Genomic DNA, 22,124 nt, shown 5'->3' with positions numbered 1-22,124 from the left:
GTGGCAAGGAACAGGCACCACTCCATCATGGGGAGATGCAGAGGATCTTCCCGAAAGAGACCTCTCCTTGGCCTCTCCTCCGAGAACCTCTTAACCCCTCAGAAGTGAGGAGAACAGCCACTGTATGCAAATATGAAAAGGTAAAGGGAGCCCTAACCATTAGGTCCAGTCGTGACCAACTCTGGGGTTGCGACGCTCATCTCACTTTATTGGCCGAGGGAGCCGGCCTACAGCTTCCGGGTCATGTGGCCAGCATGACTAAGCCGCTTCTGGCGAACCAGAGAAGTGCACGGAAATGCCGTTTACCTTCCCACCGGAGCGGTACCTATTTATCTACTTGCACTTTTGACGTGCTTTCGAACTGCTAGGTGGGCAGGAGCAGGGACCAAGCAACGGGAGCTCACCCTGTCACGGGGATTCAAACCGCCAGCCTTCTGATCGGCAAGTCCTAGGCTCTGTGGTTTAACCCACAGCGCCACCCGTGTCCCTATGCAAATATGTCAGCTTCTTAATAACTGTCTCAGAGTGCAGGAGGAGGGCAGCAGCTTTGCTAAAAAGAAAGCAGCTACACCCTCAAAGTGACTCAAAACACCAACTCTTTCCTAGATCCTCATTGCATTCCCCCTCAATGATGAAGAGGTACAATATTGTGGTTGTAGTTCTCTCTCTTACACACACACACACAGAGAGAGAGAGAGAGCTCAGACACATACAATATCTCCATCTGGTGGCAAGATGTATGGATTGTGCAGTTGGTTAACTGCAAATCGATATGGGTTTAGGTTTTGTTTTGTTTTGATCTATCTTCAGCTTGAATAACTTACATGTTATTTCAGATCTGTATGGCCTCTCTTGGGAGGAAATGAAAGGTGCAACAGAAATAACTGGTCTTGGCTTCCAGAGGGGTTTGAAGACAACAGTTAAGAACAAAGGCTAGATAGTTGTTGTTGTTGTTAATGTGAGAATCTCATCCCATCCAGCCTTTGTCCCTGCCCACTTTGAAAGGGGCATCTCATTAGCTCACTGCCTCTTGTTGTGTCTCCATTTCTGAGAGTGTGAATCAGGTACTCGAAATGCGAAATGACTTGGATTTCTCCCACCCTCCTAAACTGTTAGGATTGGCTAGTTTAAGGAGCAATACCAGGGTAGGATCCACCAGCAGCAGTTTCAGATGCAGCAGATCTCCAGGCTTGGCGGTTGATTCCCACGCTCAGCCAGTTGAACTCCCCAACTGAAGATCATAGCTGTCAACCTTCCCTTTTTTTGCAGGAAATTCCCTTATTGCAGCACCATTTCCCGCTGCTTCCAGCTGCTATCCTGAATTGTTTTATATCCCATAGACCAGGGGTGTCAAACTCAAATTCATCGGGGGCCGCATCAGCAGTTTGGTCACCCTCAAAGGGCCGGTTGTATCTGTAGGACTATGTGTAAAGTGGAGGTTTCCTGTGTAGAACGGCCGGCGCCGCTAGAGGGCAGGCGTTCTCTGGCTTGTAGGCTGCCGCGCATGCGCTGAAGAGGCAGCTTTCTTGTGTCAAAAAAAAAACAAAAACGCGAGAATAAAAGGTGAAGGCTGGCGGCCGCCGGCAGCTACACGGGCCACATGACGAGGTCTGGCGGGCCGGATTTGGCCCACGGGCCTTGTGTTTGACACCCGTGCCATAGACTGTCCCCGGAACAGGTGAGGCTGCTGAGCCCTTATTTTTGAGGCTGCTGATCCCTTATTTTCAAATCTGAAAGTTGACAGCCATGATGAAGATAGTGCAACTGCTCTCCCCAGGGAAGTTTAGGCGCCAGGCAAAAACGTTCCTTTTCAGCCAGGCCTTTGCCTGACTTGACCTACATCCTATACCATTTTTTAAAATGCTGGCTCTTTTGGATGGTTTTATTGGGTTGCTGGTTTCGTTTTGATTTTATGTAAATGATATTTTATGTGAACCGCCCTGAGACCTTCGGGTATAGGGCGGTATAGAAATTAAATAAATAAAATAAATACATAAATAACTCGCTCATCCCAGCTCAGACAGTCCGAGCTGCTGGGAGCACCAGTCAGACGGGAGGTAGGAGCGCCCTCTAGAGGGCTTTTTGCGCGGCGCAGCCAAAGGCCTGCGGACAGACTCCGCCCCTAGAGCTCAGCCAATCCCGCCCTCCAGGGGAGGGGTTTCCTTTTCATAACCATCTCCCCCCCGCCGGGGTGGGAGGAGGAAAGAAAGAAAGGAAAACCCGCCCTTCCCCTCGCGCAGGCGCAGTGAGGAGCTGGAAGCGCAGCAGGGAGGCGGGAGGGGCACGGGGCGTGGCCTCCACCGCCCTCCCGCCGCCGGCAAGGAGCCTGGCTGCCGTGGCCGCGCGTGCGCACTAGCTTTCCCAGTTAGGCCGCGGCCGCCTCCCGTCGCTTTTTCCCGGCCCGGCCTGCTTCATCCCTCCCGGCCTTTCCTCACTCCGCCGCCGCCGCCGAGATGATGATGATGGCGCTGAGCAAGACCTTCGGGCAGAAGCCCGTCAAGTTCCAGCTGGAGGAGGACGGCGAGTTCTTCATGATAGGCTCTGAGGTGAGGAGGGAGCGGGGCGCGGCGGCGGCGGCCGAGGGAGGCGGAGGGGCTGGAGCGTCGCCTCCCGCGCTCGTTGGGGGAGGCTGGGGGGGGGGGTCCCAGTCGAGCGGGCGGCGGCGCCTGACGAGGCGGGTCCTGTGGCTGCGTCCCCTTGCAGGTGGGCAACTACCTGCGGATGTTCCGGGGCTCCCTCTACAAGCGCTACCCGTCGCTCTGGAGGCGCCTGGCCACGGTGGAGGAGCGCAAGAAGATCGTCGCCTCTTCCCACGGTGGGTGAGCAGGGCGGGCCGCCCCCCAACCCCACACACAGGGCCGGATTTAGTACCTATAAGCTAAATAAGCTGTAGTTTAGGGCCCCACTCTCTTGGGGGGCGGGGCCCAAAAAATTGGGAGTCTTTGTAAATTATTATTTCTAAAGGAACTTTTATTATTGCCAAATGCAAATGTGTTTGCATTATTAAGTTTATGCATAAATCATCTTAAGTTAGAGCTTCATAATTATTTCACTACTAATATACTTATTTAATTGTACTTCAGTTCGACAATTACTTTGATAAAATGCATAATTTGTTGTGTGCATATGGCTTTAGATACCTATTAGGTCCACAAATTACCATATAGCATATATTCAACACAAAAAACAGTGACAATTTGTTGTTGACAAAGGACAGCTGGACATATAAAAGGCTTCATAATTATTTCACTATTAATAAACTTCTTTACTTGTATTTCAGTTCAACAATTACTTTGATAAAATTCATATTTTGTTGTGTGCATATGGCTTTAGATCCCTATTAGGTCCATAAATTACCATATAGCAGATATTTAACACACAAAAACAGGGACAATTTGTTGTTGACAAAGGACAGATGGACATATAAAGGGCCTCATTACCTTCAGTAGCTTAGGGCCTCATCAAACCTAAATCTGGCCCTGCCCACACACACCACCCGCTGGTAGGAGGAAGGGAGGCCTGCTGCCCGGCCAGCCCCTTTCCAGAGCCCCCCCCCCCCCCTTGTTGGCTATGCAACCACAAGCAGCGGGAGGGGATTTTTGGGGGAGGGGTTGCAGCCCTTCCAAGGAGGGGGAGGAGGTTGTGCTGTTGTCATCATCTCCCATCCCTAACTCCCCATCCCACCAGCCAGCATTGCAAGGTCATCGGCATCGGCCCCTTTGACGTTTTCTTCTCTCTTCCCCACAGAAAACCAACGGAGTCACAGTCCCAGAAGATGTAAGTCGAAACTCGGGGGTCTCTTCTTCTTACTGAGGCTCTGCTTTGCTCGCGCTTCCTACAGTGTCCGAAGGGCTACCCAATATATGCTGAATTTGCTTTGCCGCCTCCTTGATTTTAAGATTTTCTGGTCCTATCTGTGGAGCCCAGAGTAGGGGTCAGGGAGCGTCACGTTGCTTTTGGACAAGCAAGGATGTCTTCCCTGAAGAAGAACATCTCCTTCTTCCTGCAGGGCCTTGGATTCCAGCACTGTGCCAAACGCTTGTTAGCATTTCTGGTAGCTCTTAGATATGCAGCGTTTTTCTTCTCGTGGGTGTAGAGGTGGCAACGAGCGATCTTGCCATGGGTTTAGCAATCTAGTACGCAAGCCGAGTGGGGAGAGGGATGCACCTGCCACTCTACTGGTGCTAAATCCTCACTCAGCTCAGAATAGGAAAGGGATAAGTCCTGCCCACCTTTACATCCCCTCAGTATAGACTTTGGGCCGGTTCTGGTTTCTTTGAATCAGCCCTGTGAACTCTATAGGATATCCTTCCGAGAGTGTGTCGGGAGTTTGTCTCAGGGACTGGACAGCATAGGTCTCTTAAAAGATTTTTGAAGGGCAGGGATGTGCTATATTCTGCCTAAGCTGAAAGTGACTTGTGTTCTTCAAGTGTTTGCAAAGGAAGAGTTTTTAGCTCCGTTTTGTGAAAGCTGCTTGTCGGAAACGCAGGAGAAAGGGGGCCAGGGAAGCTCACTTTATTCTATGGGCACTGGCTCCAGCCCATGCGGACTATTGAAGGGACTATGAAATGGGTGACTGCATCTCTTAGCGGTGGGGGGGGGGGAATCTCCTCCCCTGGCAGATGATACCCCTCATGATCCACACCACTTTCTCTTCCTCCCCCTCCTCTTTTAGATCACGGTTATACCACACTGGCCACAAGTGTGACTCTCTTGAAAGCCTCTGAAGTAGAAGAGATCCTGGATGGAAATGATGAGAAATACAAGGCAGTCTCCATCAGCACTGAGCCTCCCACCTACCTTAGGTAGTTACATATTTATATATTGCCTCTCCCCCCCCCCCCGAAGGAGCTTGATGTTGTGTGCATGGTGCTGCTGCTCCCACATTTCATCCACACAACAACCCTGTAGGTTAGACTAAGAGTTGGTGATTGGCCAAGATCACATAGTGAGCTTCATGGGCAAGTAGTGATTTGAACCAGGGTCTCCCCAGTCCTAGTCTGATGCTCTAAGGCAGGGGTCTGCAACCCGCGGCTCCGGAGCCGCATGTGGCTCTTTTACACCTTTGCTGCGGCTCCGGGGCGGATACTAGCGAGGGGAGGGGGCGCATTGTGCGCCCCAACACTCCCCACTGTGGCGGGCGCTGTACTGGCTGTGACGTCGCATGGGGGCAGTGCGTGCGTTAGTCACGCACCGTCCCGACGTCACCTTCCCACTGTCAGATCGCGGCTCTGGAGATATATTTGTTTTAAATGTCGCAATGGTTTTGCGGCTCCCAGGTTTTTTTTTCCTTTGGAAATGGGTCCAAGTGGCTCTTTTTGTCTTAAAGGTTGCAGACCCCTGCTCTAAGCACTATACCACAGTGGCTCTCTTTTCTGGGAAAGGAAAAGCCAAACAAGGCAGAAAGAAAGAAACTGTGTGAAGAAAGTCCCTCAGTGCCCTCAGGAGACTTACAGCATAATGAAAAGTTCTAAAAGTTACTCACTTTAACAGCTCTTGATTTTCCTGTCAGTGGGATCTTGGATTGTATTAGTAACACATCTAGTCTATGTTATTTGAGTCAGTATATTTGCAGCAGGTTGCAGATGAAGGGTCAGGGCATTGAGGTTTGTGTGCGTTCACTCTCACACACATACAAATGCTTAGGTTCTGAAGATTGTCCCCCATTCACCAGTGGTCTCCTCTCTTAGAGAACAGAAGGCAAAAAGGAACAGTCAGTGGGTTCCGACCCTTCCCAACAGCTCCCACCACCTTGACGCTGTGCCATGCTCGACCACCATTAACAGAAATCGGATGGGCAGAGACAAGAAGAGAACCTTCCCCCTCTGGTAAGTTTGTTGCTGGCTCTTAGGAAGAAGTGAGGGAACATTGACACACAAGGTAATGCTGCTGAGCGTGTGGACAGAGGAAGCCGATGTGCAGATCTGAGGGCTGGGGCTGTCATAGAGTAGATCCGCTGAAATGACTGAACATGACTAACTTCGGTCCGTTCACTTCAGTGGGTCTACTCGCAAGTGGAACTTGGTTGGATACAACCCTGAGTTTCCCATCATTGGTCCTTCTCTTCAGAATGGGGCTAATCATCAAGTTCTAGCAGGGAAGCAGGATGCGGCTGCAATTCTTCCTTCATATACTCCCGTCCTTTAGTTGAACACTGGGGCAAGGCTTGATTTTGGGAGCTCAGGTTTGTCTAGGAAGCCCTGCTCTCCTCCCAGGAAGAGTCCTCCCTATCCCTGATGTGGCATGCACTCTGTGCATGTTCTTTTGTTTCCTGGCTCTTCCAGTGAAAACAAGCTCTGGGCCTTGAAACTCTCGTGCTTCTTTCCCCGCACCCACATGGAGGCACTGTTCCTGCCACCCCAAATGTCTCTGTCCTGCCCCACTTTTGTATTTTAGCTTTGATGACCACGACCCAGCCGTGATCCACGAGAACGCCTCCCAGCCAGAGGTGCTGGTTCCCATCCGCCTCGACATGGAAATTGACGGGCAGAAACTGAGAGACGCTTTTACATGGAACATGAATGGTGTGTAGGGGAGAAGAAGTGGACAATCCAGTGTTATATTAAAAATGACCTTTCCTAATGCCTTATAGTTCAGATGCTCCACTTCTGAAAAATAGCAGAAACAAAACCCAGTGGTTGTAGAAGTTGCTGACGAGGCAGCAGTTCGAGAAGGAGTTTTATTTGGGGACTAGTTTTAGGGGTTGGGCAAATGCTGTGGGCTGCATCCTGGTCAAATGTGCACTGCCAAGAACCCCCTGGACCTCCTTGACACCATTACAGGCTGTGCCAGACCCGTCCCTTGTGTGGCACAGCAGAGATGAGCAAGGAAACAGCTGCAGGAAAGATGTTGTAACAGGCATGTGGTGGCTACTCTCTGGATGCTGGACTATGTGGGCCCCTTTGGCCTGATCCAGCAGCTCAGACAGTAGAGCATGAGACTCTCTTAATCTCAGGGTTGATTCCTGCACTGCAAGAGGTTGGACTAGATGACCCTCATGGTTCCTCCCAACTCCACAATTCTACAATTCTTTGCTCTTGTACAGAGGAATAGGGGAGTAGCTGCCACTGCCTAATTATTCATAGATTTGTCTGCTAAGTGAGTAGATGGGAGCAATGCTGAGCCTAGAAGAGGCAGAGAGCAGGGGGCAGAGGCAGATTCACCAAGGGGTATCTTAACAAGCTCCCTTTTGTAGGCTGCTTAAGATCCATCATTTTAGGGTGCAGTAAGTAAGATGCTAGATATTAGACAAGCAGCATGGCAATAATCTGGATTTCTTTGCTTCCATCAGAGAAACTAATGACCCCGGAAATGTTTTCGGAGATTCTCTGCGATGATCTGGATTTGAATCCCCTGACCTTTGTCCCGGCAATCGCATCAGCAATACGGCAGCAGATTGAATCTTACCCTACAGACAGTATTCTGGAGGACCAGTCAGATCAACGCGTCATTATTAAGGCAAGGAGATCTAGACACAGTTGGTTCTGATAGTGACTCTCTTGCTTGAGGCACACCAAAAGGGATTTCCCAGTGGTGTGTTAAGTTCAAGTTGTACCCAAAGTAAAGGAGGACCTGCCAGTGGGGCTGTATGCAAACTCCTTAGCACTTACAAGGGAGGAAAACGAGGAAGCCATTTTCATTTTCCTCATTGGTCCACACCAAGGCAGGGTGGGGGCAAGGGGTTGGCTTAAGGGCATTTGAAATATAGGATACTCAGTTGTGGCATTTGCATCTAGCTCAACATCCATGTGGGGAACATCTCCCTGGTAGACCAGTTTGAGTGGGACATGTCTGAAAAGGAGAACTCCCCGGAAAAGTTTGCCCTGAAGCTGTGCTCAGAACTTGGGCTGGGCGGCGAGTTCGTCACCACCATCGCTTACAGTATCCGGGGGCAGCTGAGCTGGCATCAGAAGACGTACGCGTTCAGGTAAGGGGTGCAACTGGTGCTTCTGTAGGATTGCAAAACTGGGAGGTAGCAAATCCTATATTGTTTGGATATCCTGACCACAAGGCTCCAGCTAGTGTGTAACAGAGGCTGATCTGTTTGGTGGTGTGTCCTCCATAATCTACTGCCTGCTTGGCTTCGGGTGTGCTGCTGCTTCTTCGTGTGATACCCCATGATGGATCTGGCTTCAAATTAAAGCACATGCCCAAGTTCTCCAGGCTTTGGGGCTGAGCTGTGTTTCTTCCCCCTCTTCCAGTGAGAACCCCCTGCCAACGGTGGAGATTGCCATTCGTAACACTGGGGATGCTGACCAATGGTGCCCTCTACTTGAAACCCTGACAGATGCAGAGATGGAGAAGAAAATTCGAGACCAAGACAGAAACACAAGGTGCGCCTTCCCCTGCGTACTGCCCTTTTTTGTCAAAGACATGAGCTGAGAAGGGGAAGGTTTTGTTTTGTTTTGCCTCTTGTGACTTTGCAAACATCTCTCATTTACTATGTAAGCTGAACTGCAGACCTCAGCAAGAAGCACAGAGGTCCCATTAGGTTACTCGGCCATTAAAACTTCCCACTGCAGCAAATGCCGCTGGTTGGTCGAAGTGGGACTTCTTGGAAACATTTCCTTATAGATATCATGGGGCGGTGTTGAAGTTTGGGGGGGGATGTGTTTTCACACCCACCTGCGGTCGCTCCGGTCTAAGCTAAAACAGTCCCCCATGTCTGCTGCTGCTGTTGCCATCGCTGTTCATAACAATTTGTTTTCTTCCTTGCAGGCGGATGAGACGTTTGGCTAACACAGCTCCAGCTTGGTAACCCTCCCGAAGTGGACAAGAGGATTCAGCCTCCAGGCTGTGTCCATGAGGAGCCAAGCAAAGGGCAAGCATTTGTTATGCTTTCTATGCCCACCTGGGGACTGGCGGTACTTGCATTGGCTGGCCCAGCAGACCAGAGGGATGGTGACCTCTCCACCTCGTGGGTACCTGTCAAACAAGGGGTCCAATAAAGACCTGTGGCAGCTGTCTGAGCCCTTCTCTCCCCCCTCCCCCAAAAACCTTAGGACAAGTTTTTAAATAAATGAATAATAATTTTTGTTTGTCAGGCCTTCTCTGATGTGCATTCCCAGTTTTCTTTCCTGCCTTTGCCTTCCAAGTCTACACCACGGATGGGGCAGCCATGGCTTCCCAGAAGTTGCTGAACTACAGCTTGCATCAGTCCTGACAAGCACAGTAAATGGGCCAAGCATGATGGGAGTTGTAGTTCAACCACATCTGGAGCCCCAAAGGTTCTCCCCTTCTAGTCCAGACTAGCACTGATGATCTTCCGTTTTTTATTACTATTTCACACAGCAGCGGCTTTTTTCTTTTTCTGCAACCCATCCTTCTGTACAAAGATGAGGGGTGCTGTTAGAGAGGGATGTAGTTTCTCGAAAAGGTACAACAGTAGCTAGCTTGTGGCATCTTTCACAAAGGAAGAGTCAGTTAGCAAATCTGCTTAGCTTTGTTTTAGTGCTTGATGTTAAAGCAGCAAGGTTAAGAGATGTTTTTAAGTCTTAAAATGTGTCTGTACAGGAGTCAATCTGCTTTACCTGCTCTTAGCAGAATGAGCCCAGTGCAGTTTCTGAATATGTCTTAAAAGCAACAACAAGAACAGTCTGTGTTGGGACTGTAGCCTGTTATGTGTTAACAAAGCACTTGAATCTGGCATGGGGTGGAGGCTGCCTTCTCCCTCCCCAATCCCATTTCACACACACTCTGCAGCAGAATACTACCAGGGCAGGTCATGCTTATTGCCCGAACATTGAACTGGCATTGTGGGTCTCCAGTGCATGCAGCTGTATGCAAGCCCGGCCAAGCAGCACCGACAGAAGCTGCAGCTGGAGAATCCACTGGGTTTAGGCAAGGCCTGAATCAACTACCTAAGCAATTTGTCACAGGCAGTGCTTGCAGGCTGGTACTTTGTACATTCTCCCCACCAGGGGCATCTTCTCTTTCCAACATCTGTCTCTTAAACATTAGCAAGAGCCACAGATCACTACAAGAGGACTAAGCCAGAGTGATGTGCCAGAGTCTAATGGTCGGATATTCAGCAATTTGGATTGTTGGCTTCACAGAGAAACACAGGTATTTCTTTCCCCTCTGTAAGCTGATACTTTTTTGTACTGTTTTGAAGGTGCTGCTGTTTGTGCACTACCTTTAAAAAAATATATATTTTCTAATGTGAGTTGGATCATGTTACATAATAGAAATGACAAGCCGCCTCCTGCTCCCTGGAAAGCAGCTGTTGCAGGAACACTTCATCCCTTTCCAGGACCAGCACATCCTGATATTCATACAATACTAAGGCTGTTGTCATGTTGCCAGTATCCCATCCCAGAATCTGCTTCTGTGAAGCAGCCCAGTGTGGACCCATGGCTTTGGCCTTCAACACTGGCTTGCCATGGGATGAAGCCAGGGAGTATTCAGAATGGCTTCTGGGTGAGCATCTGCATCTTTTTCCTTCTCTGATTCCTCCATGTAAGCTGCAGCTAGTTGGGGGAAGCCCAACATGGCAGGAAAACAGGACACTACATGTGAGGAAGGTTCCCTTGAAGGCTGCAGAGCCCAGCCAAGGTCCATCAGTTTCAAGGCATGCCCTGGGTTTCTGAGACTATAGGACCAAAACTTCAGGCAGCAGCTTTTATATTAAACCAGTTTTATAAAACATGGTATCAGGCATTTTAATTGCTGCCTGAGAATAATGTCAAGGGTCAGGACCCAGAAAGAAGCAAAAGATGTAGTCAAGAGGCAAACAGATTTTGGATTCAGGTCTCACTTTAATTAGCCCCACTCACCCAGAGTTTCTTGAGGCATTGGCTTGTATATTTGCAGCCACAGCTGCAAAACAGGAGAGACTTAACTCCTGAGATCCAGAGCTGTAACTTTAAAGGACACAGTGGCTATGCACTCTATTCTGCTTCCAACATTTATTATTTTTACAGAGGTTGAAATAAATGGGCAAAACAGAGAAGTAGGTGAGGGAATGCTGGAGAGGCAGGTGGTCAGGGCAGTCCGCAGACTTCTCATGGAATTAGTACTGGCTGCACAAGAACTGCCCAGTGAGGCCTGAGAATGCTGAAACATGCTAGGCCCAATTCTGGGTCAGATCCAGAGTTGAGGCGGGGGGCAGTTCCACCAACAGCCTATCTTCTTGGGCCCAGACAGGCCAGCAACAGGAGATTGGATTTTTTGGTTTAACGTGGAAGTTGACGGGGTGCAAGGCTCAGCATCTGCCCGGTTGCCTTCTGCCTGTAGTTTGTCCAGTGCAAATTCATCATCTTCTAGTCCTTTACAGCATCTGGCACATAAACAGAATTGTCCCCCATCCTATCCACAACACTAGAGGACAGCTTAGCAGCAGAAGGGAATTGGAGTGGCAGGAGAATGCAACCCACCCAGCTGTGGAGCTGCTCAGGGGGCCATCCACACACCTGTCCGTGCAGAACAGTCTTAGGCAGAAGGGACTTGCTGTGCCGTCACTATTGGGGTTCCTGTGGCAGGTTTTGGTCTGGAGCAGGCATAGGGTGGTCTTCCGGGAGAGGGTTGTAGTTGGGGTCCTCTTCGGGAGGGTCAAATACCAGCTTTCTGCGAAGGAAAACCCCAACCACAAAATGAGATCCATGCCACAAAGACAAAACACACACTTTCCTACACTGGAAGAGGAGCTCAAATGAGCTGCTCCTTCCCTTTTGCTTGCTTGCTTGTTTTTGTGGGAGGCTGTTACACAAAAACAGGTCCCTGTTCTGAGACACAACAGCACCGAAGAGCACATCAAGATCTCTAAACATGCTCTAAATCTCCTAAGCAGGACCAGAAACATTTAACTTAACAGGATGGACCTATAAGGAAAGGAAGGGTCTGTGGCTGGCAACCTGCATTGTAGGAGCAGTTTGCCTTTCTTATAACACGGGGTGCGGGGAGCTTGCTGGGACCTGCTTAGCCTTGCCAAATGTTGTATGGCACCAAGTGTACACTGGGGATCAAACGAGGCTCATTGGTGGTATTTGTCTCTGTTAATGTTTTGAGGTGTATACAGTGGTACCTCGCAAGACGAATGCCTCGCAAAACAAAAAACTCGCTAGACGAAAGGGTTTTTTGTTTTTTGAGCTGCTTTGCAAGACGATTTTCCCTATGGGCTTGCTTCGCAAGACAGAAACGTCTTGCAAGTTTGTTTCCTTTTTCTTAACACCGTTAATACAGTTGCGACTTGACTTCGAGGAGCAACTCATAGCACGCGGTGTGGTAGCCTTTTTTGAGGTTTTTAAAGACTTTGGTGATTTTTGAAGCTTTTCCAAAACTTTCCCGACACCGTGCTTCGCAAGACGGAAAAAATCGCAAGACGACAAAACTCGCGGAACGAATTAATTTTGTCTTGCGAGGCACCACTGTACAACCAACATGTATGTGTAGTCCTTTTCCATTTCCTTTTATCCCTGCTCTCTTCCTTCAAACACTGAAGATCCTCCCTCTCCCCGTTTTCTAGTCAAGGCAGGAGGAAAACGCCACATCTGCGTCCATCATAATACTGCCTCTTTGTGTGCTTCTATGGTTGAATGAGGGTGGCCCATTCTTCAACCTGCTTTGTAGGACTGCCTGATAAAGTTGGCCATTTACTTACAGGAATCCTGGTGTTAGTAACAACTTTTTCCCTCCGGGTTGGTTGGGAAAGACATCCTCAAGGAAGTAGTAGACGTGACCCACGGCTATTCCTGCAGGAGAAACAAAGGTCTGAGAAGCTACTATCTAGATCTCTTTTGCCAGTACAGCTAGAGGCAATGGCTTCGTTTCCATAGCCCACCACCCAAATACATTTCCCCTGGTGCACTGCTGGTTTGTGACAATTTGCCACCAGAATCTTCTGCAGCATAGCAGCAGTTCAAAGAGGAGGCATGAGCCCTGTAAATTGAGACTCTTCTTAAACCCTGCAGGTTAAAGGTAAAGGGAGCCCTGAACATTATGTCCACTCGTGACCGACTCTGGGGTTGCGGCGCTCATCTCACTCTATAGGCCGAGGGAGCTGGCGTTTGTCCGCAGACAGCTTCCAGGTCATGTGGCCAGCATGACTAAGCCGCTTCTGGTGAACCAGAGCAGTGCACGGAAACAACATGTACCTTGCTGCCGGAGCGGTACCTATTTATCTACTTGCACTTTGACGTGCTTTTGAACTGCTAGGTGGGTCAGGAGCTGGGACCGAGCAACGGGAGCTCACCCTGTCGCGGGGATTCGAATCGCTGACCTTCTGATCGGCAAGTCCTAGGCTCTGTGGTTAACCCACAGCGCCACCCGCGTCCCATAACCCAGCAGGTACAGACACTGATTTCAATAAGGTAAAAACACCTGCATTTGACAACTGTTTGGGATAGGATGACGCTCTTAGGGTCATTGACCCAGCAGTGTAGCCTCTGGCCAATAGGAAACAGAATCTCTAACTCTCTGCTTCCACCTTCTCAGGATGACCACATCTGTTGGGTCACTAGTGAGTGCTGTCAGAGCTGGGGGAGAAACCTGCTTTCAAAAGCAGAAGAACCAAGGGACTTTACTATGTGCTATCACTACACAAACCCATCCTCCTTTTTCTCCCTACCCCCTCAAGCCAGCCACCTCCATCCAGTCTTAGGACTCTTCTCCACAGCAGCACATCTAGACCAGGCATGGCCAAACTTGGCCATCCAGCTGTTTTGGGACTACAACTCCCATCATCCCTAGCTAACAGGTCCAGTTGTCAGGGATGATGGGAACTGTAGTCCCAAAACAGCTGGAGGGCCAAGTTTGGCCATGCTTGTCCTAGACTGTCCCCAGGAACTGCGCTGCCTTGCCTGGATATCCCCTTTTTCTAACTGCTTCCCAAACCAGGACCTGGTCCTGTGGATACAGCCATAGCTAGCTGCAAGCCTTGGAGAAACCGCCTCCAGGCACTGACTAGGTGTTTTGCCTCATCAACACCCACACATAACACTCCTAAAAGATAACGTCTTGGAAAGCTACACCAGCATTATCAGCATGTTACCTCTCACAGCATCTGAATAGTCCTCAAGGCAGCAAAGCAACTATCTGCAAGGGAGCTGCAGAGGCAGCACAGCCCTCACCTGGCAAAGCCTTTGTGAGCAGTGGCATAGCATGGTTTGCCAGTGCTCGGGGCAAGGAAAGTATTGCAACCCAAACTGGTGTCTCCATGCTGCCTCTGCTGCTGCTGCCGCTGCCAGACAGAGCTGTGGAGTAGCGGTGGGACATACATGTGCACCTCCCTGCTGCTGCCACCTGCCCGCCTCCCCCACAGGTGGGGGGATGCCCCCTGGCCAAGGGATGCAAAAGCCCATCCTCTCCCACCTCCTGCTTGGCGTGCTGCTCAGGTGAGGCAGACGGGCAGGACAGGGAGTTCCTCCAATCAGGGTGGCAGCTGCAGCAGTGCACCCCTTTAAAAAATTGTGCATGGGCAATTACCCCAGTAGCCCCAGCCCCATGCTACGCCACTGTTTGTGAAAACCAGCTCCTCACAGATATTCCGAGAAGCTCTGCAAGAAGAAGAAGCGCCCACCCTCACCTAAGAGGTCAATGATGATGGAATTGCCCAGCAGCAGTGAGAAGCCCATCAGGACCCAGGGCAGGAAAGGCGCCTGGAAGTTCAGCAGCCCAAAGAAGTTCATGCGGATATAGGGATTCCTCCGGCTCCACACGTAAACCAGCATGATGGTGAAGGCCTGGCCCAGGAAGAAGAGGCTGGCAAAGAGTCCAAAAAGCTGAGAGCTACAGAGTCAAGGCAGGGGGTGTGGAGAGATTTAATTGGCTCAACAAAGGCTGAAAGAGTCCCCTAAAGCAGCTTCCTATCATCATTATTATTATTTATTACCTGCCCTTCATTTTAAGGTCCGAGGGAGGTCACAACAATTTAAAAATACAATATTAAAACAAATTACCACCCTAACCTCTTGGCAGTGGAACTACCAGAAGCACTCCCTCTGCAGGTCTTAATGCCCGAGAGGGTATTGCAGATCTTGCAATCCTGCAGATACTTGGGGGGGGGGAGTCATTTTGAGCTCTAAACACTAATGAGAGCACCTTGGAATTGGGTCCAGAATAAGGCTGGACAGTATACTGATATATCATCCAAAACCAGTTTGAAGTCCATATTGTGGCAATCTGTTTCAAAAATGTTGACCTGGCAATATATCGTGAATCGTGCGTGTGTGCGCTATGCAAAAATCAGGATACAGGAAAAGCCATGAAGCCAGAATGGACAGGGTGGCAGCCCCTTTGCCATGGTCCCAGGTGAGAGCAAAACCAATCCGGAAGGAGAACACTGAGCAAATCAACGGGAAAGGATACTGTCATGAGAAACCCTCCAAAGAGGAACATGAAGATGAAGTCTGCAGTCCTTCCGCGGAAAGAGCCTTCTTCCAGCATCCTGCAGTATCTGTACCTGTGAGCAGGCAGCAATGGAGGGAGGTAGTAAAGGAAACTAACGGATGGATGGATTGCTAGGCAGAATAGCCCTAGGGCTAATGCGGACAAAAGTCATTTCACCACAAAAACAGCCACTTGGGCAAGGGCGGGCAGATCTGAACCAAACCACAGTGCCTTTTACCTTGAGGGCAGAAGGTTGCCCAACACATCTGGTTAGAGGCAGCACCTTTGGCCCTGCTGCAGCACAGTGTGAACTTGGGTGGGGATTTGGCTTCAGAAGGACTGGAGATTCCTTTGAAAACAATAGCAACTTGCATACCCTAACCCTAACCCTGAGCAGCCCTTGGCTAGAGGGTAGCAGGACATACATGGAGCTCCTCCTTTTTGGTGTGCCCCAACTGCACATTTCGTAAGTATACATAGGAGTTTCCAATACTCTGGAGAAAGCATCTTGTTAACAGGCTTTCAGTCCTAAGAAGAGAGATTTTGTATGCTATGGTTACTAGGCATGGAAGTTTCTGATCTCATCATCATCCATTCATGTCAGCAACGCCCTGCTCCAAAAGTATGTGAGGGGTATGGTCTGAATACCCCTATTACTGTGGCACAGATCAAATCCTCTCCATCTATTCCAGTTCCTGACTTGGGCCAGGCTTCCTTCTAGCAAGCTGAGATTTGCCTTGGTTCCCATCTGAGCTGTGCAGCTAAGTGGGCTTCCTAGGCCTGGGAAGAAAATTCCCACCAAACTTAAGAGTTCTGAGTTTTACATCTTGGACCAATTTGATACTTTGCTCTACAGTTTAATGAGGTAGTTTGTGTGCTGCTACTTAACATATGCAAAGGACGCGGGTGGCGCTGCGGGTTAAACCACAGAGCCTAGGACTTGCCGATCAGAAGGTCGGCGGTTCAAATCCCCGTGACAGGGTGAGCTCCCGTTGCTCAGTCCCTGCTCCTGCCAACCTAGCAGTTTGAAAGCACATCAAAGTGCAAGTAGATAAATAGGTACCGCTCTGGCGGGAAGGTAAACGGCGTTTCCATGCGCTGCTCTGGTTCGCCAGAGGCGGCTTAGTCATGTTGGCCACATGACCCATAAGCTGTACGCCGGCTCCCTTGGCCAATAAAGCGAGATGAGCGCCACAACCCCAGAGTCGGTCACAACTGGACCTAATGGTCAGGGGTCCCTTTACCTATTTAACATGTGCAGCCTGTGTCTCCCTCCCAGTCCATGAACTGGGGTATAGTCCTTGCTCACACGTTGTAGGTGAGCCACATGGTCAGAAACTGCTGCTAAGAGACCATATGAATTTTGGCTCCTGTTACTTTTAGGATTCTGCTCTCCAGCTGCTTTTTTTGTCTTAAGGGCTGTGTCGTTTACCCATGCAGACCTTCAGAGGCAGCAGAGGCAAAGGGCAGGTCATTGTGCCGTCAGGATAAGCCAAGAACACTTTTTGAAAGGGGCAGAGAGAGAGCGCAAAAATAAGTAGTCAGGGTCAAAGGATACAGGAATATCATGTTGAAGAAGAAGCTGAATCCCAGCGGCCCAAAAAACAGGAAGTTGGTGATGAGTCGCCAGATCTGCAAGAAAAGGAGAAAAGGAAAGAGCACCAGGTGGCCAAATACAGCACCAACCCAGCACCTTCCACCAGATGCACACACAGTCTTCTTGCAAGAAGCCTGTTGCTTGCTTCCGCCAACACTTCCTGAGAACTCCCCTGTCCCCAGAAATAGGTCCTTTCTGAAGCGAGCATGGGACTGCCAAACAGCCACTGGAAACACATCCTGCCCTGAGGCTAGCAAGCAAACGGGGGCAGGGCCAGGCCTCACCTGGAACTTCCTGAAAATGAGATCCGGATTGAAATACAGCTGGAAAGGCGTGATGAACTCCAGTTGCTGCAAAATACAAAAAGGCAGGCAATGGGCTGAGCAGGGATCCTGGGCGCACAGCAAAGGCAGCGCCTGCCTGGCTCTGATGGGCTTTCCAGGTAGCCCTGCCTCGTCCGCCCTTCATCCCAGCTGCTTCCCAGGAAGAGGAGAGGCGTGCAATGCCGTCCTCGTGCAATCCCCACTCGGGGCAGCAGAGCCCAAGGGTTGCTGGCAAGAGGGAACGGAAACCGCCACCCCAGGCCCGAGGCAAGGGCGATGGGGCTGCCGCCGCCGCCGCCCCGAGCCAACCTCGGGCCGGAAAGAAAATGCGCTCCATGCAAGGCAGGCGGGCATCGCACCGGGCGGGCTGTGGCGGCTCTCCCTGTTGGATCTCCGCCTGCCTCCCTTTCTCTCCCCCTCCCCAGCGATTACCACGGCAGCGGTGGTGATGACGCAGGCGGTGGTGTAGGCGCGCGTCACGGCGGGGATGCCCAGGTACTCCGCGGCGAATCCTTGGTAGGCCATGGCGGGAGATCGAGGAGACCCGAGGCAAGAGCGGAAAGGGCTGCGCGCCCTTTAAGGTCGGGGCTCCGGGAGCGGCCAAGCCCCTTTGCTTGTCAAGCCGCTGATAGGGCGGGGAGAGGGCGCAGGGGCGTGGCCGAAAGAGAGCGCAGCCACTCAGGAGCACTCACAGGCTCGCCAAGGGCTGGAGGGATGCCACTCTCTATGCAGCGGGGCAGGGCAAGTAAGGAGCGACGGGTTTTGAAGCCAATGGCATGGCGCGGGCTGTGTTGTTGTGTCGGGGAAAGAAAAAGCCACGTGGCCGTGGCCGGCGGACGGTCGGCCAATCAGCAAGGAGGCGTCTATTTGCAGGACCCATCCGTTGCTATGGCTGCCTCTCTGTGGGGCTCCCGGATAGATAAAGTTCTAGAGGCGTTTCATGGAACGGATAGGAGATTTCCGAGCTTAACTGCTAGATGGAGAAACTCTCGGAATTTCGGTGGAGGAATCGAATGCTGCGCGCGCGCACTAACATGCAAAGCACGTGGCTTAGGTCCCAAAGAATTCTGGACTGGAAGAACCTGACTGGAAGAATCCGCGACCAGAAAGAATAGGAGTTGCAAGAGGACTGGAGGAAATTTAAGGACTGTTTGAATAAATATTGTAATATAAAAAAATTAGAAATTACTTGAAAGAAACAAATAGGCCTAGGATTAAACTAAGTTATGATTAAATACCGTAAATGGGATTTAGAATGTTAAGAAAAGTGAATAAGATGGACCATAATTGTTTTAGTTTATTTATGATATTGGAAAGCTGTTACTTTTAATTACAAGGAAACTCAGAAGGGAGGGATTTGAGGAAGTCAACCAAGATGTTTAAAAGGTTGGATTTGTGAAGAATTAAGTTTGTTGTTATTGTTTATCTGTCTATTGTTCCCTTTTTTCTGTTTTCGTGTATCATTTTGCTTTGTGGTTTGTGTTATCATTGTGGAAAATCTAATAAAAATTTATTTTTTTAAAAAAAGAATTCTGGGAACTATGGTTTGTATAGGGTGCTGGGAATTGTAGTTCTGTGAGGCGTAATCCACAGTTCCCAGGAGCTTTTTTTGCGAGAAGCGGGGCTCGCTTCTGATGTAAGGTGTTCAGGCAGTCCTGCCAACTTCTCATCCAACTCCGCCCGCCACTGGGCTATGGCCCCCAGAGGGTTCACGGGGAGGCAATGTGGCCCTGCATCTGCTGCGTCTGTCTGCTGGATCCTGCCCTCCTTCAAAGGGAAGGGAGCAGAGAGGGCCAAGAAGGGGCCGGCTGGTGGGCTTTCTTTTTTTATTATTATTGATATTCACAACAGGACTGAAATAAACAGCAGAGGGAAAAGTGGGCACCCTTGCCTGGTTCCCTTCTCAATTCTAATTTCCTCTGAAACCACATTATTTACAATAATTTTGGCTTTTTGTTCTAGATAGATCGCTTTAATACCATTTAAAAAATCATGGCCTATCCCCATACTCTCTAAATTATGTAACATAAAACTCCAAGATACATTGTCAAAGGCTTTCTCTGCATCAATAAACATTGACATTGCTTTACAACTCTTTCTTGCTTCTAAGTTTTCCAAAATATCCACAACATTTCTTATGTTGTCTTTCATATGTCTTCCAGGCAGAAATCCTGCCTGGTTTTTAAAGATATACTTAGATAAAACCTTCTTTAGCCTGTTGGCCAATATATTTGCAAAATTTTTGTAATCCACATTGAGTAGGGAGATTGGCTGTTGGGCTTTCAATGCATGCCATGTCCGCAACCTCAGATTATTTGCTGCTGGGGGGTGCCAGAAGGGCAGCCGTCGGCTGGGATTCTGGTCTGCTCACCCCTCATCCAGCAGCACCTGGCAGAGGCACAACCTCCCCCAGGGATGGGCTGCCTGGGCGGCCTATGTAAAGCCCAGGTAGGTGCCCCAGAGCTGATGTGGAGGAGAGCGCATCCTGCCTGCCAGAGGCACTAAGCAGTATCAGAAGAGGGAGGCGGCCCTGCAGTCCCGGTGGCTTTTCCCGAGCAATCGGGTCTTTAGCAGCCAGGCCAGCCCTTCACCTGCAGATGCTCCCAACCCCCTTAAGACAGCCACCGCAGTCTGCGCCTTTCTTTCTTTTTTAAAAGTCAATCCTTTATTAGCCATAGTAAACCACACATGATCAAACAAACACCGTATACAAATTGTGCAAAATACGAGCTCAGCATTGCAAGGTTTGTCCAGAGAAAATCAATTTGCATAAATAATACAATATAACACTACCACATCACCGATCAATTAAGAACCACTAAATCTCTTTATAATGGCCCAGTCTTTCTGCATGGACAGCACTCAAAAATTCAGCCACTATTAAAGGAATTTGATCATTCCTGTCCTAGAGCAGGTCCTGAACTGTTGGTGGCATAGAATTGAGCCTGTTAAGTTGTAAGGCCTCTAATAATTGTCTTCTGGCATAAATGCCAAAATCACAAGAAAAGAAAATATACTCCAAAGTATCAGGTTCTTGTTTACTACATTTGCAGAGACGCTCTGCTTCTGGGAGAGCTAAATATCTTCCTCTTACTATCATTGAGGGAAACATATTAAATCTGGCTCACATAAACAGCCTGCACAATTCATGATTCTTCAGATTTGTCATGTTTCCCTTTTGAAAATCTCTACACAAAGGGAGATTTAAATAGAGAGGAGAACAAGTGCTGTGCTTTGCAACCTCAAGAGTGGAGAGAACACTTTTCCTGCTCCTTTCTTCCAGCCTGACCCTAGCGGGCCTCAACTCTCGCACCAGGTGGCTCCCGAGAGCAGCCAAAGACTGAAGGCAGGTCCGTACCTTGCATCTCAAGCACATCCAAAGCGACAACCCCCCCCCAAAAAAAAATAATAATACTGGGAACTGTAGTTTGCTGCTCACAGAACTATAGTTCCAACCCTACCACTGAACAAACTTCAGTTCCCGGGATTCTTTGGGGGGAAAGGTCATGTAATGTACACCGTGGATCTGCCCTGAGACTGGCTGGAAGGGCACACGTGCCCAGGGCTGCGGAGGATTGGGTCCCCAAAAGGAAACGAGAAACAGGTTAGGCCAGCGGGACAGTCATAATAACCCCATAGTCGCCTTTGACTGGACTTAACCGTCCAGGGGTCCCTTTACCTTTACCTTAAAGGACCCCTGACCGTTAGGTCCAGTCGTGACCGACTCTGGGGTTGCGGCGCTCATCTCGCTTTACTGGCTGAGGAAGCCGGCGTACAGCTTCCGGGTCATGTGGCCAGCATGACTAAGCCGCTTCTGGCGAACCAAAGCAGCGCATGGAAATGCTGTTTACCTTCCCGCCGGAGCGGTACCTATTTATCTACTTGCACTTTGAGGTGCTTTTGAACTGCTAGGTTGGCAGGAGCAGGGACCGAGCAACGGAAACTCACCCTGTCGTGGGGATTCAAACCGCTGACCTTCTGATCGGCAAGTCCTAGGCTCTGTGGTGTAACCCACAGTGCCACCCGCGTCCCATAGGGGGTCCTTTACCTTTACCATAATAACATCAAAACAGCCCTGGTGGATCAGGCATCCAGCATTCTGCTCTCCCGGTGGCCAACCAGATGCCCCAATACACAGGAGCCAACTCCTAGGGGCCTTTGGGGCTTCAGCGCCCTCTCCCCATAAAATATTTGAGGGGGCTGCCCTCCCCCCCAAATTTGATTGGGATGGCCATTCAGATAATGTGCATGTACCGCATCATGTGATCGATTATGTGGGGCAGGGCTTACCTGCCCCCCCCCCCCGGCCGCCGCAGCCAATATATTATTCAAGTTGGCACCCCTGCTCCAATGGGAAACCCAAAGCAGGATTTGAACGCTCTCCCCTGCTGCAGTTTCCAGGAACTGATACAGTGGTACCTCGGGTTACATACGCTTCAGGTTACATACACTTCAGGTTACAGACTCCGCTAACCCAGAAATATTACCTCAGGTTAAGAACTTTGTTTCAGGATGAGAACAGAAATTGTGCTCCAGCGGCACGGCGGCAACAGCAGGCCCCATTAGCGAAAGTGGTGCTTCAGGTTAAGAACAGTTTCAGGTTAAGAACGGACCTCTGGAACGAATTAAGTACTTAACCTGAGGTACCACTGTATTCACTGATATTCACAAGCATTGAGGCTTCTGAAAATGAAGACAGAGCAGAGACCCTTGTAGCTAGCATTAACCATCGACAGGCCGATTCCAGGATCCTTTTGCACGTCCATGAAATGGGAGATAGGACCACCCGGATCTCCCGCACAGCTGTCAACTTTTCCCTTTTCTTGCGAGGAATCCTATTCGGAATAAGGGAATTTACCTTGAAAAAAAGGAAAACGTTG

General features: G+C 49.8%; 2 protein-coding genes across 2 annotated transcripts; one reads left to right on the top strand and one right to left on the bottom strand.

Annotated features, from left to right (window-relative positions):
* Positions 1–2,302: 2,302 nt before the first annotated feature.
* On the top strand, positions 2,303–9,032 carry SMARCB1 (SWI/SNF related BAF chromatin remodeling complex subunit B1). The gene is made up of 10 exons (XM_028709949.2): positions 2,303–2,546; positions 2,704–2,815; positions 3,748–3,777; positions 4,676–4,805; positions 5,691–5,828; positions 6,397–6,524; positions 7,292–7,458; positions 7,737–7,927; positions 8,202–8,333; positions 8,719–9,032. The coding sequence occupies exons 1-10, from the start codon at positions 2,454–2,456 to the stop codon at positions 8,756–8,758; spliced, it is 1,161 nt and encodes a 386-aa protein (XP_028565782.1). The 5' UTR covers positions 2,303–2,453; the 3' UTR covers positions 8,759–9,032.
* A 1,705-nt stretch (positions 9,033–10,737) lies between these two features.
* On the bottom strand, positions 10,738–17,849 carry LOC114586462 (derlin-3-like). Its single transcript, XM_028709950.2, has 7 exons — positions 17,677–17,849; positions 17,206–17,271; positions 16,883–16,956; positions 15,304–15,397; positions 14,522–14,717; positions 12,599–12,689; positions 10,738–11,565 (listed from the first exon to the last, which is right to left on the bottom strand). Exons 1-7 carry the CDS (start codon positions 17,767–17,769, stop codon positions 11,460–11,462), a joined length of 720 nt encoding a protein of 239 aa, XP_028565783.1. The 5' UTR covers positions 17,770–17,849; the 3' UTR covers positions 10,738–11,459.
* Positions 17,850–22,124: the final 4,275 nt, after the last annotated feature.

This window comes from Podarcis muralis, chromosome 16, assembly GCF_964188315.1.
Source record: "Podarcis muralis chromosome 16, rPodMur119.hap1.1, whole genome shotgun sequence".
Lineage (NCBI taxonomy): Eukaryota > Metazoa > Chordata > Lepidosauria > Squamata > Lacertidae > Podarcis > Podarcis muralis.
Note: the sequence above shows the minus strand (reverse complement) of the source record. Positions and strands in the feature narration are given on the sequence as shown.

Excerpts from the sequence above, each read along its gene's own strand:
- SMARCB1 (XM_028709949.2), top strand. The coding sequence starts at position 2,454 with ATGATGATGATGGCGCTGAGCAAGACCTTCGGGCAGAAGCCCGTCAAG. Across the intron at positions 4,806-5,690 it reads GAGCCTCCCACCTACCTTAG|AGAACAGAAGGCAAAAAGGA; the intron begins GTAGTTACATAT and ends CTCCTCTCTTAG. Across the intron at positions 7,459-7,736 it reads ATCAACGCGTCATTATTAAG|CTCAACATCCATGTGGGGAA; the intron begins GCAAGGAGATCT and ends ATTTGCATCTAG.
- LOC114586462 (XM_028709950.2), bottom strand. The coding sequence starts at position 17,769 with ATGGCCTACCAAGGATTCGCCGCGGAGTACCTGGGCATCCCCGCCGTG. Across the intron at positions 15,398-16,882 it reads TTCTTCAACATGATATTCCT|GTACAGATACTGCAGGATGC; the intron begins GTATCCTTTGAC and ends GCCTGCTCACAG. Across the intron at positions 12,690-14,521 it reads CATCATCATTGACCTCTTAG|GAATAGCCGTGGGTCACGTC; the intron begins GTGAGGGTGGGC and ends TTTCTCCTGCAG.